This window comes from Heterodontus francisci, chromosome 5, assembly GCF_036365525.1.
Source record: "Heterodontus francisci isolate sHetFra1 chromosome 5, sHetFra1.hap1, whole genome shotgun sequence".
NCBI lineage: Eukaryota > Metazoa > Chordata > Chondrichthyes > Heterodontiformes > Heterodontidae > Heterodontus > Heterodontus francisci.
In genome coordinates this window covers 165,630,778-165,649,095 of record NC_090375.1, presented here as the reverse complement: position 1 = coordinate 165,649,095, position 18,318 = coordinate 165,630,778, and the positions used below count along the sequence as shown (strand labels likewise).

The window sequence follows — 18,318 nt, the reverse complement described above, 5'->3', positions numbered from 1 at the left end:
AGTTTAAACCATCCTCAACAGCACTAGTAAACCTTCCTGCAAGGATATTTGTCCCAGTCCTGTTCAGGTGTAGACCGTCCAGTTTGTACAGGTGCCACCTTCCTCAGAACCAGTCCCAATGTCCCAGATATCTGAAGCCCTCCCTCCTGCACCATCCCTCCAGCCACACATTCATCTGGTGTATTTTCCTATTTCTATACTCACTAGCACATGACCTTGGAAGTCATCTGGAGAGTACTACCTTTGGAGGTCCTGCTTGCTAATCTCATTCCTAACTCTGTAAACTCAGCCTGTAGGACCCATCCCTCTTTCTTCCTATATCATTGTTACCAATGTGGACCATGACCTCTGGCTGTGCACACTCTCCCTCCAGAATGCTCTGCAGCTGCTCGGTGACATCCATGACTCTTGCACCAGGGAGGCATCATACCATCGTGGAATCACATCTGTGACCACAGAAATACCTATCTGTTCACCTAACAATAGAATCCCCCATCACTATTGCTCTCTTGTCCTTTTTCCTCCCTCCCTGCACAGCTGAGCCACCCATGGTGCTCTGGTCATGATTCTTACTGCACTCTCCAGAGGAACCCTCTCTGCCATCGGTACTCAAAACTGAGTACCGGTTACAAAGTGGGATGCCCTCTGGGGACTCTGCACTACCTGCCTTGAGCTTCTTGTCTGTCTGGCAGCCACCCAGTCCCTCTCTGCCCTGTGCTCTCTTAAGCTACCTCCTGAAATGTGCTATTATATGCTTCCGTTAGAATATATTCAGAAAAAAAGAGCAAGACTGATCTCAAGTATAAATGGAGCAGGCTACAAGGAAAAGATCAGAAAGGTTTAAACAATATAAATCAAGGGGTTAAGGGAAGACCTCATCGAAAGTATAGTCTGGTTCATTGTACTTCCATATATCTTACCACTACATGTCAGAAGAGGTGTAGCAATGAGAATATATAACCAGGTCCTAGCAAACTCAGACCTGCCTATTAATGAAGATCTCCAGAAGCTACCAAGATGCTGTCTTAAGTCCAGGAATCCCTTTTGATTAGCAGTCAGATCTCTCAAAACCTAGGACCTCTCAGCTAAAGACAAGTACTGGTGCATATGGCAAACAAGGGAAAGAATCAGAGCCTGATCATGGATAAACCACCTGGCTTCACCATGCCACACAAACGTGGGTCACTAAACAGCATCAGAACTTCACAAACGTGCTGGAACCACAGGCTACATAAATAGAAAATGAAGGATATATTGATAAGCAACTATAGACAAGATATCCAAACTATGAACCATTGCTCGCTAACAATCCCTGGGGAACAACATCTATTGCATCAGCCATGGCTCACTGATAAAACTCTTGCCTCAGAATCAGCAGGGTTGGGTTCAAGTCTCACCCCAGAGCTTTCAACACAAAATCCAGGCTGATACTCCAATGCAGAAAGTGCAGTACTGTTGGAAGTGCTGTTTTCAGATGAAATGTTAAACCCAGGCCTGGTCTTCCCTCTCAGTTAGGTGCAAAACAGTTCTCCTGGTGTTGTGGCAAACACTTATGCCTCAAATATGACTACTAAAAAATAGATTATTGGATCTTGTTCTTTGTGGGACTTTTGCTGTGCACAAATTGGCTGCCAAACTGACTAAATTACAACAATGGCTCCGCTTCAAAAGTACGTCAGTAGGCGTCAAGCACTTTGGGATTTCCTGAGGCGTGACAAGACTCTATAAATTCACTTCCCATCACCAGAGGCTGTGGAGTTGAAGAATTTGAACATAGTTATTTAACGCTGCTTTCCAAGCTGCCATATGAAAGAAAATTGAAGTACAGTCCCCACTATTTTCAGCAGGCATAATCGTGTGAATGCAATTTGCCCGTTAAAAACAATGACTGGCATAATGTGGTATTCACACTACAGGCATCATCTGTGGAAAAAGGTTTCCCTGAAGAAGGTTTCTTTAATCAAACTTTCAGATGGAGCAATTCTTTGGCAACATCCAGTTTGCCCCCGTAACTAGACCAGAGAGTCAAAACAGCAACAGCACTGCTCATTTCTATTCAAGGCCTATCGACACAATGATAAACAGAATGAAACAACTGAGCTGCAGGTGCAGAGCTCCATCACTGCTAATATCCACACAGAGATTGGCCATACACCACTCCATACTTGCTGACACTTTGACCATCATGAAATACTTGTTACAATGCAACTGTGATGCGCAGCCCGACACAGTGAATGATCCTCCTTACTGCTGCACCATACCCCTAATCAAGGACCTTCATCTCCACAGCGCCAACTTCATCCTCGCAAATGGAGGAGCAGGAAACCATTTAAACTTCACTCATAATATCACAGGTAAATAAGCACAGCTGTTGTGCCTGAAATAAACTGAGCACTTAAGATGCTATAACCGGCAACATTGAAATTGACTTTAATGCAAATGGCCAATGGATATCAGTTTTTGGCCGTTCTAAGCGACCGCCCATTTTAAACATGGACCTTTTCCGCCGTGGGGGTTGTATGCAAAATACCAAATGATATAAATGGGGTAAACCCAGATTACTATTACAAAATAGATCAAGAAAGTAAAACCAGAGAACATGAATATAAATTAGTGGAAAATAAATTTAGAATAGACATTAGGCAAAAATAAAACTTTTCTACTCCATGATAAATAATCTACCAAGCAGTGTAGGACAGGCAAAAATAGTGGAATTATTCGAAGTGAGATGGCATGAAAAGAAAGTTCATGTTCTAGAGAGATGAAGCATAGTTGACATCAAGGGATATAGGGATAGCACAGAAAAGTGGAGTGAGGTAGATGATCAGCCATGATCATGTTGAATGGCTGAGCAAGCTTAATGGGCTGAATGCTTACTCCTGTTCCCAGGTTCCTATAGTTGAAACCCTCATTCGGATCTTTGTCACCTCCAGATTCCAAAGTTCATCTGGCTGCATTCCCATCTGTCCCCCTCCATAAAATAGCTCACCAAACCTTTGCTGCCCGTATCTTGCTACACTAGGTCTTGCTCAGCTAACACACCTATCCTTGCTGAGGTACATGGGCTCCTAGTATCACAATTCCTCAAATTTAAAATTCTTACCTATGTATTTAAATCCCCTCAATAGTTTTGCTTCTACCTATTTTTGTAATCTCCTCCAGTTCTGACAACTGTACTTCTCAAGCTCTCCATTCCTCTGCCGCTGGCCCCCTGTATCTCTTGCCTACCTTTGTCCAACGATTAATGGCCGCTCCTTCAGGTCAACATTCCCTCAGTGTTGTGCAGCTGCGCAACTGCACAGTAATCCAGGACTTGCAATGCAGAGGGAAAAAAAGGCTACGTACAGTGTTCCCTTTCAGATGTGTGCAAGTGCGGCCTCGCGGCAATCTTAAAGGGACCTTACAGTGCAACAAACACATACAATGAAGGGAAATGAGAGAGAATGTTGCTTCAGGTGCCTAAATCTTCAGTTCTTTTGTTCTGGGACTCCCTCCTTAAACTTCTCCACCTTTACTTCCCTCTCCTTCCTTAAGGTGCTCCTCAAAACTCACCTTTGACAGAGCTTTGTCATCCTTCCTAATTTTTCTCTCTCTCCCACTCTGGCTTAATAACGGAGTTCTTTTCTTTCATACCTCTGAAATGCCTTCAGACATTCTTCTACTTTAAAAGTGCTACATAAATATAAATTGTTTTGTTGTTTAATTGAGATGGGTCAATAATCTCATGATGTCGATTTTTTTTTTTAAAGAAGTGCTACAAATCTAACTGAGGTTACAGGACTCACAGGATGAAGCTCTCCTATAAGGTATTTTTTGGTCATTTCTTTTGCATCAATAGAATGGCCAACATCATCAAAAGCTTCTGAAGCATCACCTCCTGCTTGCTCCTTCAGCACTTCTTCCCCACCTGGATGCTGCAAGACACAAAAAAGATTCAAGGTTGTCAATTTAAACTGAAGAGTGGGCAGTATTATTGCACTTGCATCCAAAAATGTAGATTATGTAAGAACATTCTCCTCCCCCCCACCCTTAAAACAAACTCAAAAGCAAGCCATTCTTTTTGTATTGGTAGTACATTTATTCCTCAAATTCCTTTAGTCTGTGGAGATCACTGGACATGTCAAGCAGTCACAGAAGACAAGGTGACCATGAACTGCTCCAATCTTTCACTTAGAAGAAATTCTTGATTCGTTCCTTCCTTGGATTCACATCAAGTTTCTATCACATTGGTAGAATATCACTGCTTAACCATCCCAATAAAATCCTTCTGCATAAGGATTTCCAACTCTATGCTCTTAGTTGGTTGATTGCAATATTTAATATTGTTCCACTTTTGGAGTGCAAGGGGAAGGATCCAGCTGTTGTGGTTCACACAGGAACCAATGATAAAGGTAAAACTGTGAAGGAATCCAGCCATAATAAGGGGTTTTAAGGTTAAAAGAATTATTTTGTTATGAATTAGGGATTAAAAAATTACAAGCACAGTTCACTCTAAAAATATTCAAAGATATTCATAGGCACGCCTCTGTAGAGAAATGTTTGCCTCATCTTCGAGCATCGAAGCAGCTTCTGACAAGAGGGTTTCACTCCTAAAAGGCATGAAGCTCATCACGTTGAAATGTTGATAACCGTTTGCAAACGATTATGTAAGCTACTACAGTGTAATGGTCGATAACATGGCCTTATGTGGACAGCCTGAAACCAGTCAACATAAATTTTGGCAAAACTGACCAAACCCAAGAAACTGATTTATAATCTTGAAACACACAGTTAGGTGTCTAAGGAAACTGACCACCATGAGAGGCTCCCAGCTTGCTGCCTTTCTTGGAAATCAAAGATGATGGATTTTAGCCAGAAATTAAGTTATACAGCCTTATTTGGCAAACAGACGGGAATGAACCTACTTGCAAGAGAGGTAGCACACCCATATATAAAAAAAAAATCTAGTTATGCAGTTTAGAAACAGCAAACATTGGAATCACACAGTGGATCTTCAGAATCGTTGGTTTCACTCCAGCGTTTCTTACGGTAAAGGTTCTGCTACTGTGGTGCAGCAACGATGGTTCTCCCCTTAATTGGGATAGAGGTATCTCACTAAACTCTCTAGCTTTCTACTCAGGGATTTAAAGTAAATACTGCTTTAAATATGGATGGTTATCTTAAATAGTATACTGCAACAATATTTAGACTTAAAAGCTTGGGATTGTCTACTAAAAAAAATTATACTTTCTTTTTCTAGAACTATTAACTATTAACATGTTTGACTTCCCATCAAATGTGAATTGCATGTTCAGTTCTTTAATAGGCTTTTATATAATTTAGAAAATACATTGTCTCATACAGTGTTCTGTATTGCACACTCGAGAACCCAGCTCCATACACTCTTCAGTGGAGAGCTACATTATTAAAAGGAGAGATGCTTGGACCCTCATAATATCCGAGTTGTTATACTGACTAAAACTGGTTAAAAAGGCTTTCTGGAGAACGGTAATATTCTCAGCTGGTTCCTTTCCTTTGGGGAGAGTTCTTCAGACCCATTCAAATGTTTGCAAGATCTGCCTTTCTTAAACCTAAGTGAGAGTAATCATCTGGGCAGTATAACTGATCTGGGATGGTCCCAAAAAGGAGCTCGGATTATCCACTTCAGTTGGCACCCAACTTATTTTTAGGTTGATACAGAAGCCTGTCCATGTATTTATATCTAAAATATGTCTTGTAGATGAAGTCTAGGAGGAGTGTTTTACTGATAGTGGCATTAAGACCCAAATTTAAGTATCTAGAGACAAGAAGTCTCTGATCAGGCCTTGTAGAACTTAAATTAGAACTCCCTCAATATAAGAAACTTCTAAACCCCAATGTTATAAAGTTCCTTTTAAATCCTAACCAAAGTTAGATCCTGACAAACCTTGGGACAAATCCAGGCAAACCCTGTCGGAATTGGCCAAGTCTTTCCCATAGGAAATCAAAACGATTGTTTTGTTAGAGCAAATAATCCTATCCTAATACCTCCACAAGATCAGGTCTTTGAAATAGAAGGCTTTGATGCTGATGGAGCCATTAGGACCCATAACACTATTGAGGTTGATCCCCAGGACCAGGGAATACAAAATATCCACTTGGATAATCAAACTAATACACCAGACCCACAAAATTCCTAATGATAAAGTGCACACCTGCACAATTGGGAGGCCTTATGAACAGCGCCCAACAAGGTGCAGGGAACCATGGCTGGATCATAGGACCCGTTTCTGCGTATGTTCCTGGGGGCCATGGATTCAGGCTAAGGTGGCAACTTCAGGACGAAATAAAGTATTTGAATCTTCGGGAAGATTATGGACAATTTAGGATTCACTATAATCAATGCAGACAGGCACTGTCTCAATCTTACATAGAAACATAGAAAATAGGAGCAGGAGGTGGTCATTCGGCTCGTCGAGCCTGCTCCGCCATTCATTATGATCATGGCTGATCATCCAATTCAGTAACCTGTTCCTGCTTGCACCCTATACCATTTGATCCCTTTAGACCCAAGAGCTATATCTAACTCCTTCTTGAAAACATACAATGTTTTGGCCTCAACTGCTTTGTGTGGTCGCGAATTCCACAGGCTCACCACTCTCTAGGTGAAGAAACTTCTCATCTCAGTCCTGAAAGGTTTACCCCGTATCCTTAGACTATGACCCCTTGCTCTGGACTCCCCCACCATCGGGAACATCCTTCCTGCATCTACCCTGTCAAGTCCTGTTACCTCAATGCTGGAGCAGCAGGACTTGCTGTACCTATATGCCATCCCCAGCAACCACAAATTACACCCATAGATAACGTAAACCGTAGCTCTATGTACACCATGTGCAATAAATGTGATCAATCAGGAAAAAAAAATTAGAATCTAAACAACCTTGATAAATTGGAAACCTCAAGGCTGGAATGCTGAACATTTAAGGCATTTCCTTCAAATGATAGAGATGAGATTTAATGTAACAATTGGATTCAAAACTATGCCCATGTTCTCATGGCAACTCAGGGAGGGCATATAACGAGCTCCATCAAGGAAATACTTACTAATACTGCCAAAACTAAAGGGTTGGTATCTGCCTGATTGTCCCAATTATCATGTGTAAGGATTCTGCGCATTGGCCAGGCAGCAGTGGTCAATCACCATCAAAATAGCGCCCTCAGGCTGATCTGTGAGGGTACTCTAAATGAATGTTCTGATAACCAGCAGAAACGGGATAATGTCGAACACATCATCTGATGAAATCATGAACTATTAGGCCCTTCCCAGACCAAGCCTGTAGTAAAACCAGAAACTAAAGATAGAAATGCTGGAGAAAGCACCTCTGATACCCAGAGACAGGAACAGCTTAGGCCCAAGACTCCAACCCGCACTGGCCAGACACAAGTTCATGCCTCTGGACCCCCCAAGAGGGCATTCCAGAAGATTTATGCCTCCCAACTTGCCAGCAGCGAGAGAGATATCCCCCCAGAGAGATGGGATAAATATGCGACCAGACGACAATGGTATCCCTAGGGGACAACTTCTATATTGGCCAAGACTATCAAAGGGCCATAGGAGGATTCTGAGCAGACCTGAGCAGGGATCAAAGAGACTCACGGCAAGACCAATGTCAACCCCAATCGTCAAACCATTCAATAGACCTCCTAAGGGCTAAAAGCCTGCTACCCAACCTGAACCCGACGGGACCCGATGACACGTGCCAGGTTTGGCTTGGGATGGGTCACATTTCCGGGTCCGACATTCGGGCTCGGGTCGGGTTGGATCGGACACGCTCTATCACCGCCTCAGATAAGTGACTCTAATGTTAATTTACTCTTTGGACTTTAAAGGTGGCTTTGTTTCAGTTATTTTAAGCTTGTGCAGGTAAGGAACAAAGTGAAAAACGGAAGGTAAGTTAACTGACTGTCGGGTCGGGCCAGGTCGAGCACAGGAAAAATGGAAGGATTCGGGCTGGCTCAGGGTCGGACAACGTTCCGTCAGGCTCGGGTTGGTCCCATTTGCAGACCTGAGCAGGACTTTACTAAGGGGTCTGGAAAGGGTGATATCCCCAAAAGTGAGGAACAGCAATCAAAATGGTTAAAAGACCACAAATAGAACTCAGAATTCTGAGGATCACCCATCTCAGGATTGAAGGACTGGCACCTAGCCAGAGTTTCCTAAATTCCCCCATGCCCCAGGAACCCTGCCCACCAACAAACAGGTGGAGGCCCGGTTTGATACAGGAGCCGATTACACTGTAATGGACCCCAGTTATAAAAAACTAAGTGGACAGAGTTGGGTGCCCGATTTATCAATAACCATTAGGGGGATCCACACAATGTAACAAGCAAATTATTAATTTTTACAAAATACCTATTACCGTGTACAGGATCACAGCCACTCCAGAGTAGGACTGGTAACAAAATTGGCCTGCTCTCTCATTATAGGACAACCAGATATATAAAATATTTCCGTAAAATCTCAACTGGGCCTGTGGAAGCATCCACAGACCAGGGTGACAGGCAAAAACATTCACACCCAACTAGATCAAACTTGCCTGGTTTTGGGGGGGGGGGGGGGGGGGGGGGGGCGGGAAAGAGAGAGACCTCCTAAAACAAATGAATAATAAATAGGCCTCTCACCTACAACATTATCAAATCAATGTGGCAAGGTAGATATAGAGCCTCATTCACTTGATGCAGGCTGGCATAAGCCTGAAACAGTAGACTATCCAGGATCACAAAGGGAAAATGGAGCTTCTTAAAACCATTTCAAGATTTAGAAGAACAATGCGTCTTCATAAAAATGCATTCTGGAACTAATTCATCATTGTTTGTTGTGGCCAAACCTGACAATAGGTGGAGACTTGTCATCGATCATACAGCCTTGAATAAGGTTACAGCACCACATGCTGCTTAACAGCAGAATTCCATAGCCCTTCTCTCTGGAATCAAGAGAAAAAAATATAAATCCTGTACTGATCTAGTGAATGGATTTTGGTCGCATCCAATTAAAGAGACTGATTTGTCCTGATGGGTTCCAGTACTGCTGGACCAGATTACCCCAGGGATTTCAAAACTGCCCTGTTCCCTTTTCCACCTCACTGATCTTTTAAAAGGCCTGCCTAACATCAACTCTTACGCAGACAATCTTATATTTCACACAATGATCTCCACTTGAAAGCTATTGATATGGTTTTATCCAGACTTAGTACTGCCGAGTACCTAATCAACTTGTTAGGAGGCGATAGATTTTCTGGGCCTGTGAATAACCAGAAATGGTAGAGGATTAACTCAATCCTATAAAGAAAAACTAGTCATGATTCAATACCATAAAACTCAAAAAAAAAAATATCTATGAGTAAGTTTAGGACTCCTGAAATAAAAACAGAAAACACTAGAAAATACACAGGTCTGGCAGCATCTGTGGAGAGAAAGAGTTAATATTTCATGTCTGTGACACTGACAGACCTGAAACGTTAACTCTCTCTCTCTCCACAGATGCTGCCAGACCTGCTGAGTATTTCCAAGACTTTGTTTTTATTTCAGATTTCCAGCATCCGTAGGACTCCTGACCTTTGCTAGATCTTTTACACCTACCTTGGCCGAGCTCTCAGCACCCCTGTATGCTAGACTGGGTGAAGCAGCAAAGGGACTATTCATTTTTTCACCAGATGACTACTCAAAACTGCAGCAATTATGCTGTGATATACGGAAGGCCATAGACCTGGAGCAGAGGGCCTTACAAGTCTCCCCTCAATATTCATATCAGGACAACACCTAAAGTGGCAGTTGCTGTTTTTTTACAATTAGAATTGCATTTTGCAATGTTGAAAGAAAGTACACGGAAAAAGAAAGGGTCATGACTATGGAAGTCCAATGCATCATGAAGACACAACCCCTTCAAGTGAAACATCCCATTACCATCTATACTGAGATAACAGATTTGAGATTAGTACTGAGGATGGCCTCTGATGACAAAAGTGCCACCCAGATTCGATACGATAAATAGGCAGCATTCTGGAGTGATCCTACTCATTTTTAAGTTCCTGTCCTCAGATATGGACTTAGAGTATCTTCTGATCATGAAGGATTATGACACAAAGGAGGGAATCAAACAAGTGCCTATAAGGCCATTCACTGAATACCATCAGGCTATTTACAGTGATGGGTCATCGATGACAACTAAAAAAAGGGACATCCCAACAATTCTCAGCTGGGATGGGGATGGTCGTAGGGACTTTTAGATTCCTATTCTTTTTATCCAGAAGAATTACTATCCACACTCCTTGGCTATAAGACAGCACAATACACTGAAGCAGCAGCACTATGGCATACTTTAAAGAAGGCAGAGCCTATTAAATCCACATTAATTTGTACGGATAGCCTCTATTGTAAAAAAGGATACAACCCCAGGACCTAGTGCTCTGGACACAAAATATAAATTTACCAATCACAAGGTTAAATCCATAAAACACAAGTCGTTGTGGGAGGACATTCTCCATTTGAGGACTGAGAAACAAAATTGTTAGCTGATTCGTGTACATGGGCAAACCACTGATACAGTATACTCGAAGGGCAACAGTCTTGCAGACGAACAGGTGAAACGTACGGTCTACAAGACACCCCCTCGAGAGGGGCATGCCAAAATTAGTGTGATCACTAGGGATGTTAATCAGGATGAAGAATTGATTGAGCTGCTCAAGAAAAGAGAATCCACCAGGATATCCAAAGTACTTTTACTCAGAGACCCTACTGACATTGTACTAGTTAAGCTGCCCAAGGGCAACCGAGAAGTACCCCCAAGTCACAAATGAGAACAGCCTGTAAATAAGCTCACGAGGGTATGGGGCAGGTACATGGTGGTACCAGAACAACATTCTGCAAATTGACTCCTTTATACAGGTGGCCAGGCATACTTATAAGAAATGGGATTTTTAATAAATGATTGTTGTCAGAATATAGAAATCTTATGAAATAAATAGACATAGTATTGTGATTGCTTCTCTCTAAGATAGATCCTATGGCAGGCAGCTAAGACAGCATGACCCTTTTATCTCTGCCAAGGACATAATTCTAGCACATGCTCTGGACCAAAACATTCCGAAAGCTGATAAGGTGGGATACCATGAGCAAAGGTTAACAGAGCGTCCTAGCAGGCAATGAGCCATGAGATGACTCCATGGGCACTGGCCGAAAATGGGAGGGATTATCTTGAATATGATTGATATGGTACACTCACCAGCCAGACGTCAAGTATATAAACAGGTGCTCAGGTGATCTTCTTTGGATGGAAAAGAGCTTCCCAAGGTGGATCTATGCTGGCTTCGGACTAACACTTTGGTTAGCTCAAGAAGACAGAACAGACCACCAACACCTTGCCTGCCTCATCCAACAGGGAGACTGCCAACATCGTTCAGACCCACTGTAAGTTCTGGGATCAGTAATCTGTTACCGGTCGGATGTCTTTTCTGCCTATTTAGCTTATGCACCATCATATTTAAACGCTACTTCTTAGTATACATTATATTTAAACTGTTGCTTAATAAACTATTTTAAAATCAGATTGAGCTTGGCCCCCTTCTTTGGTTATCTGTGACTCCCGAACCTAAATCTTACAGCTTAAAGAACATAAAATGTATGTGGCTAATTGTGAGCCAAGCAATTTAAATAATAAGTTTTACTCATTAAACTGCCACCATTGGTTCAGTAGGCTTTACAGGAGCTGATGTAAAAATTATTTATTGATTTCATTGGAACACTTTCCCCATCACTGGGATATAAACACGTTCCTGTTTGTGCTGATGGATGCACTTCCTTCTGCTGACTGCTCCCCACAAAAACTGTTTCGAAAAACACACTGGTCAATGCCATGACTGACATCATCACTGTAGCTGGGGCATCCAAAGTCCTACACTCTGATCAGGGCAGAGCTGTTGTTTTCAAGGTTTTCAAAGACTTTTGTAATAAAGGGGGTTTGGGTTAGAGCACAACACACCACTTCATCCACAATCAACGGGACTGGTGGAACATAAAAATCAGGAAGTAAAAAAGCTATTGGTCAAATTGTTGACAATCAGGGGAACTAAATGGACCAATATCATACTGGAAGTGCAACTATCACAATGTGCCGTCATCTGCATCAGGGACTGTGTCCCCTAAAAATTCATATTATTTAATGTATGGGGTTGAGATGCATACACCACTTACCCATGGTTCTTTTATTGCCTCTACACTTTCTGTCTCCTTGACCAGACAGCAACAGTTAGATTTAAAACAAAGAATAACAAATGAGATTCATAAGATCGATCAGGAGGATAAGGGAGACAAATAACTCAAAATCATGTCTGGATGGTGGTAACATGTGTGACGGACCCATTCACTAGAACATTGGTCAGTTTTGATGGCACAAAGCAAAGCACGGAGGAAGGAACCTTCTTTGTATCGCAAAGTTATCTTCCGACGGCACCCATGCCTGTTATAGAGATAATCGAGTTTCCAATGACACTTCTATCCAGAACACACCAGAACTTTCTGGTATCAGAGTTTATTCACTTTACTCCTGGCGTAAGGACGTGGCGGGGATACAGTTAAGAATAAACTACAAAGAATCTTAGTTTACGCCACAGAAACTTACTGATTCAGAAATCGAGCAGAAGCTATCAAATCTTACATCTTTACTCACTCATCATCGTCTGGGTAAAAAGTTTGATTCTACTTCTCTCACAATCTGCCAGTCTGATGCTTATAGAAGGCATAACCTTTTGTGGAGTATCAATTGATACTTCCTGACGTCGCAAGAAACATTCTATATTGAACACCCGCTCGCTCCAAGTCTTTTCTGCTGCTAGCAGAATCTGTCTTCATGTTGGATCAATGGAACAGAGATCAAGATCACAACCTCAAAAAGACTGGGGATTTTATCAATCTTCAGAACTTCAGAAGTCGCTCATAGTCACTGTCTTTGAACTATCCACTAATAATTCCTCTCCGCAGATAAGGGCATTAGACTCACTAGCCTATGACAGCTATTCATGTGTCCCTTTTAAAACTCCACTCTAATCAGGTCCGTTGGTCATGGTATAGAGATTCTTTCCTCAATGACTTCAGACTCAATACCATAAGAGAAAAAGCCCTTGCTAAACTCACATCTCATCCCATGCTTCATAATATTAGTTCCCTTCCCAGAGAGAACCATACTCAGAGATACTCTTTGGTTAGCTGAATCTATCAAATGGAAACTGGATATCCTCCTTACAGTGCCATTGATAAAACAAACAGAAATCTATTACAAGCGGTGGAAGATCCTTAATTTATGCCTAATTAAGACCTTGGGATCATTCAGGGTCCTGGTAACTGTTAGACATCTGTATGATCGAATGGCCCATCCACACTCGGAGCCCAATTCCACTTTCAATTCTACCTCTATGATATATGATTTCCTTCATGTGTAGGAATGCACTGAACAGGGATTCCTTTCTGTCATAAATGGGAGAAATTTAAGCAATATGGAAATGGCTTCGATCAGGCAAACCGCCCTGTCACCTCGATATCAGTTGGACTGGATTACTGGCAACATTTTGCTTTGGGGGATGGATCTTATGCAGTCATTATGGCTTCCAGGTGTTCCGACTGTGGTCTGGACATAGGCTCCTGGATGATAACACCCTCTTAAGATGTCACTTGTCGTGGGCACACTCTCCAATATACTAAATCCTCTAGATCTAGAAACTCCGATACCCCTCATACTATTTATACACTTACTAAACTTAGCAAGCTTAGTACAATTCTTAGCCAGTTACTGGGCATCGAACTGATTCCTACCTTTACCGATTACTCAGTCAAGGATACGGTTAGAGGGGCACAAGGCTTACTGGTACAAATTAACTTAAATATCTGGCAAGCTTCAGGTTACAGGTCAAGGTATTATAGCTGCAATAACAGGGTTAGTTTCTGTTACTAAATCTGTTATTGAATGGATCAGTGACACCATCTCAGGAACATGTGGAAGTACCTTTTGGTGTTTTCTCATACATCATTCCAGTACTCTGTGATTGGGATTGGGAACCTCATTTTGGTTATTCAATAATAACTTCCCTCCAACAGTGAAATGTGGTGCAATTACCTTTGCAGAATTTTTTTTTGATAAATCCAAAGAAATCAATTTTGAGAATGGCATCTAATCACAGTATTGAACGACCTTGCTGTGAGCCTACAAACGGACGTTCAAAACTCATCTTCTGCCACTTCATCTGAATCTTTCACCTTATTGACAGGATTCAAATATTGAGTGCTCATCTTCAAGGATATGGCTCAGCATATCAAGCTTCAGCCAGCTCATCAGACAGATTTCACCTTTACTCACCAGACTACCTCAACCTGACAAATTTCATTCGTACCCATCATGTTCAAAAATCTGCCAGATTTGTAATGAGTCTAAACATTGGCCTTGAGATGATTTAGAGGAGCAGTGCTTTAGCACATGTTTAGGCTATTCTAAATCTTGCAGTATTGAAATTGTTTACTGTACTCTTGAAGCCTCGTTTGATTGATATTGGTACTCTGTTGAATGTCGCGCTTGCAGACTTCACTTGGTTAAGACCGCCTACCCTTGCTGCTCGCACTCATGCTGGTCAAGAGGGGTGTGAAGGAATCTGGCCATAATAAGGGATTATAAGGTTAAGAGAGTTATTTTCCTAAGAATTAGGGATTAAAAAATTAAAAGCAGGGTTCATCTGCCTAAAAAGGTGAAAGAAGTTCAGAGGCATGCTTCTGTGGTGAAGGACTTGCCTCATCTTGGAGCACAAAGACAGCTTCTGGCAAGAGCTCCTAAAAGTCATGAACATGGCGAAATATTGATAACACAGCTTGCAAACAATCACGCAAGCTATCACTGTGTAATAGTCGATAAGGCAGTCAACTGAAGATTTGACAAAACTGAGCAAACCCAAAAAACTGAATTATAATCTTGAAGCACACAGTTAGGTTACTAAGAGAACTGACTACCATCAGAGGCTTCCAGCTTGCTGCTGGCCTAGCCTTTCTTTACAATCAAAGAAGATGCACCTTAACCAGAAATTAATAGCGAGGCAATCTTATTTGCCAAATAGAAAGGGACAAACCATAAGAGAGGTAACATCCCATATATTTAAAAAAAATCTAATTATGCAGCTTAGAAACAGTATAAATATTGGAACCACACAGTGGATCTTTATATTCGTTGGATTCACTCCAGCTTTTCTCATGGTAAAGGTACTGCTACTATGGTGCAGCAACGATAGTGCTCCCCTTTATTGGGACAGAGGTACCTCGCTAAACTCTGTAGCTTTCTACTCAGGGATTTAAGTAAATGTTCGACATTTTAAATACTTTAATGTAACAATTTTTAGACTTAAAAACATGGATTTTCCAGGAGAAACAAGATTATACTCTTTCTTTTCCTAGAGCTATTAACGTTTCAATTGACTTCCCATCAAATGTGAATTGCATGTTCTGTTCTTTAATAAAGTTTTACATAATTTTGAAAATATACTGTCTGAGTCTTCTGTATCGCAAACAGGAGAACCCAATCCATACACTCGAGTAGGGAGCTACATTATTGAGAGATGCCTGGACCCTTATAATATCTAGGGTTTTATAATCTGGCTAAAACCTTTTAAAAAGGCTATCTGGCAGATGGTAATATTCTCAGCTGGTTCCTTTCCTCTGAGGAGACTTAGATCAGTTCTTCAGACCCAAACGTCCGAGAGATCTGTCTTTCGCAACCTTAAGTGACAGCGATCATCTGGGGAGTACGCCTGATCCGGGATGGTCCCGTAAGGGGCTAGAATTATAATCCACTTCAGAACTAGGAATGATGTTCTGTTGTGGGAGATTGAGGAGTTAGTGCCCAAATTAAAATGCAGAACATCAATGATAATCATCTCTGGATTCTTAGCCTGAGCCACACGTCAATTGGTATGGGTTTGAGCAGATTAGAGGATTAAAAGCACGGCTCAAAAAGTTGTGTAGCAAGAAGGGGGTTTGATTCATGGATAGGTCACTGGCACCAGTACTGGGGAAAGGAGCTGTTCCACTGGGATGGGCTCCACTTAAACTGGGCTGGGATCAGTATCCTGGGAAATCATATAAGTAGGGCTCTGGATAGGGGCGGTCAGGCAAACCCCCCACCTGCCAAGACTGAGGCACACGATTTCGCCACATGAGCATTAAAACTTAAAATTGTTAGAAGGATATTTGCATAGTACCAGACAGTATTGAAACAATGGAACTAGTCCCCGCCCCAATTCACAGAAGAGACCTGGTCAAACCGTGACCACCTGCGGGCCAACGAGGGGAGTTTTAAACTGGAAAAACAGAATTTGAGCTCAGAGCTCCATGTGCTCTTGGAACTGAAGCAAGAATTACAGCCTCTGCTGTCTGCCCGCTCATCTCTCAGGGAACTGAATTTTGTGAAGACACGCGAACAAAGAGAAAAGTTTCCTCGGTGAACAAGGTTTAAGCAGAATACTGGGTCCTAATGAAACACAAGAATTATCTACAAAAGGACTACACCATATTGCCCAAACTATACCACTTTATCTTTTCTTCTCTTTTCTGTCCCTATCTGCATATGTATATTGTGTGTGCATGCTAGCGTGGGCACGTCGTATATCCGTAGGCGTGAACCGTATTGGAGTTTAAATAAGTTTAATAAATTTCACTTTTCTTCTTTAAACCAAAGAAAGCCTGTTTATGCTCATTTCTTTGCCTTATAATTGGAAAGCTGTGAACAAGAGTTCACAAAGGGGGAGCTCAAAACAGTGTGTTTAAAATTAAACCCTGCTACAAGAAGACTAGGTGAAGATAGTAATAGACCCCGAGACACATTGCTCACCTGGTCGTAACAGGGCTTTAAACTAAAAAAGGGAAAAAAAAAAAAGTGGTCAGATGAAGGGTGATTTAAAAATCTAAATAGAAAAGACAAGGTTATACAGCAGCGCAGTGATTTGGGTAAAGGCCAGAGTGGAACAGGAAGGGACAGAGATGTTTAATAATAACAGTGCATCAGCAAATAAGGTCCATGCAAAGAACAGTAGGAAAGAATTAAAATTAAAGGCTCTTTAGTTGAATGCATGAAGTATTCGTAAGAAGATGGATGAAATTAGCAGCACAAGAGATAAATGGTTTAGATCTAATCGCCAGTACAGAAACATGGTTACTAGGTGAACAAAGTTGCAAATTAAAATTCCAGGGTACACATTTCAAAAAGACAGACAGAATGGAAGAAGAGTAGCTCTGATAATAAAGAATGACATGAGAACAGTAGTGAGAAAAATCTTGACTCAGAAGATCAGAGCATTGAATCAGTATGGGTGGAGATTAAGAATGACAAGGTTCAGAAAATGCATAGTTTGTAGGCCCCCTAACAGTAGTTATACTGTTGGACAGAGCAAGAAATAATTGGAGCTTGTAGAAAAGACAAAAATCATAGTGGGGGATTTTAATCTTCATGCAGACTGAATAAATCAAATTGGCAAAGGTAGTCTGGAAGATGGGTTTGTAGAGTGCTTTCACATCAGTTTCCTGGAACAATACTTTGTGGAACCAAGTAGGGATAAAGGCTATTTTAGATTTTGTACAATGCAATGAGGCAGGTTTAATTAGCAATCTCATAGCAAAAGATCGTCAGGGTAAAAAAGTGGTCATAATACAACTGAATTCCGTATTAGGTTTCAGAGTGACATATTTCAGTCCCAAACAAGAATCTTAAAGAGGTATGTACGATGATTAAGGGGATTGACAAAGTAGACGTAGGAGGATGTTTCCTCTTGTGGGGAAATCTAGAATGAGAGTCGAAGTTTTAGGATAAGGGGAAGCAGATTTAAAACAGAGGTGAGGAGAAATTATTTCGCTCAAAGGGTCGTGAGTCTGTGGAATTCACTACCCCAGAATGCAGTGGATGCCGGGACATTGAGTAAATGTAAGGAGGAGAGTGACAGATTTTTAATTAGTAAAGAGTTGAAGGGTTATGGAGAATGGGCAGGAAAGCGAAGCTGAGGCTGAGATGAGATCAGCCACGATCCTACTGAATGGCGGAGCAGGCTAGAGGGGCTGAATTGCCTACTCCTGCTCCTAGTTCTTAAGACCTTATAAAGCCAATCACATAGGTATGAGGGGAGAGCTGGCTGAGGTTGATTAGGTAAATAGATTAAAGGGTATGGCGGTAAGTAAACAGTGGGAAACATTTATAGCAAAAAAATGTCCAACAAAAATACATTCCATTAAAAAACAAAAACTCAAAGATCCATCTATCCTTTACAAGGGAAGTTCAGGATAGTA

General features: G+C 41.6%; 1 protein-coding gene across 2 annotated transcripts in view; it reads right to left on the bottom strand.

Annotated features, from left to right (window-relative positions):
- Positions 1 to 18,318, bottom strand: part of cyb5a (cytochrome b5 type A (microsomal)) — a 50,025-nt gene that overhangs the window by 10,814 nt on the left and 20,893 nt on the right. For both annotated transcript variants that reach the window (XM_068032325.1, XM_068032324.1), the window contains exon 2: positions 3,786 to 3,914. In XM_068032325.1, the coding sequence (XP_067888426.1) occupies positions 3,786 to 3,914 (129 nt within the window). The remainder of the gene's footprint in view (positions 1 to 3,785; positions 3,915 to 18,318) is intronic.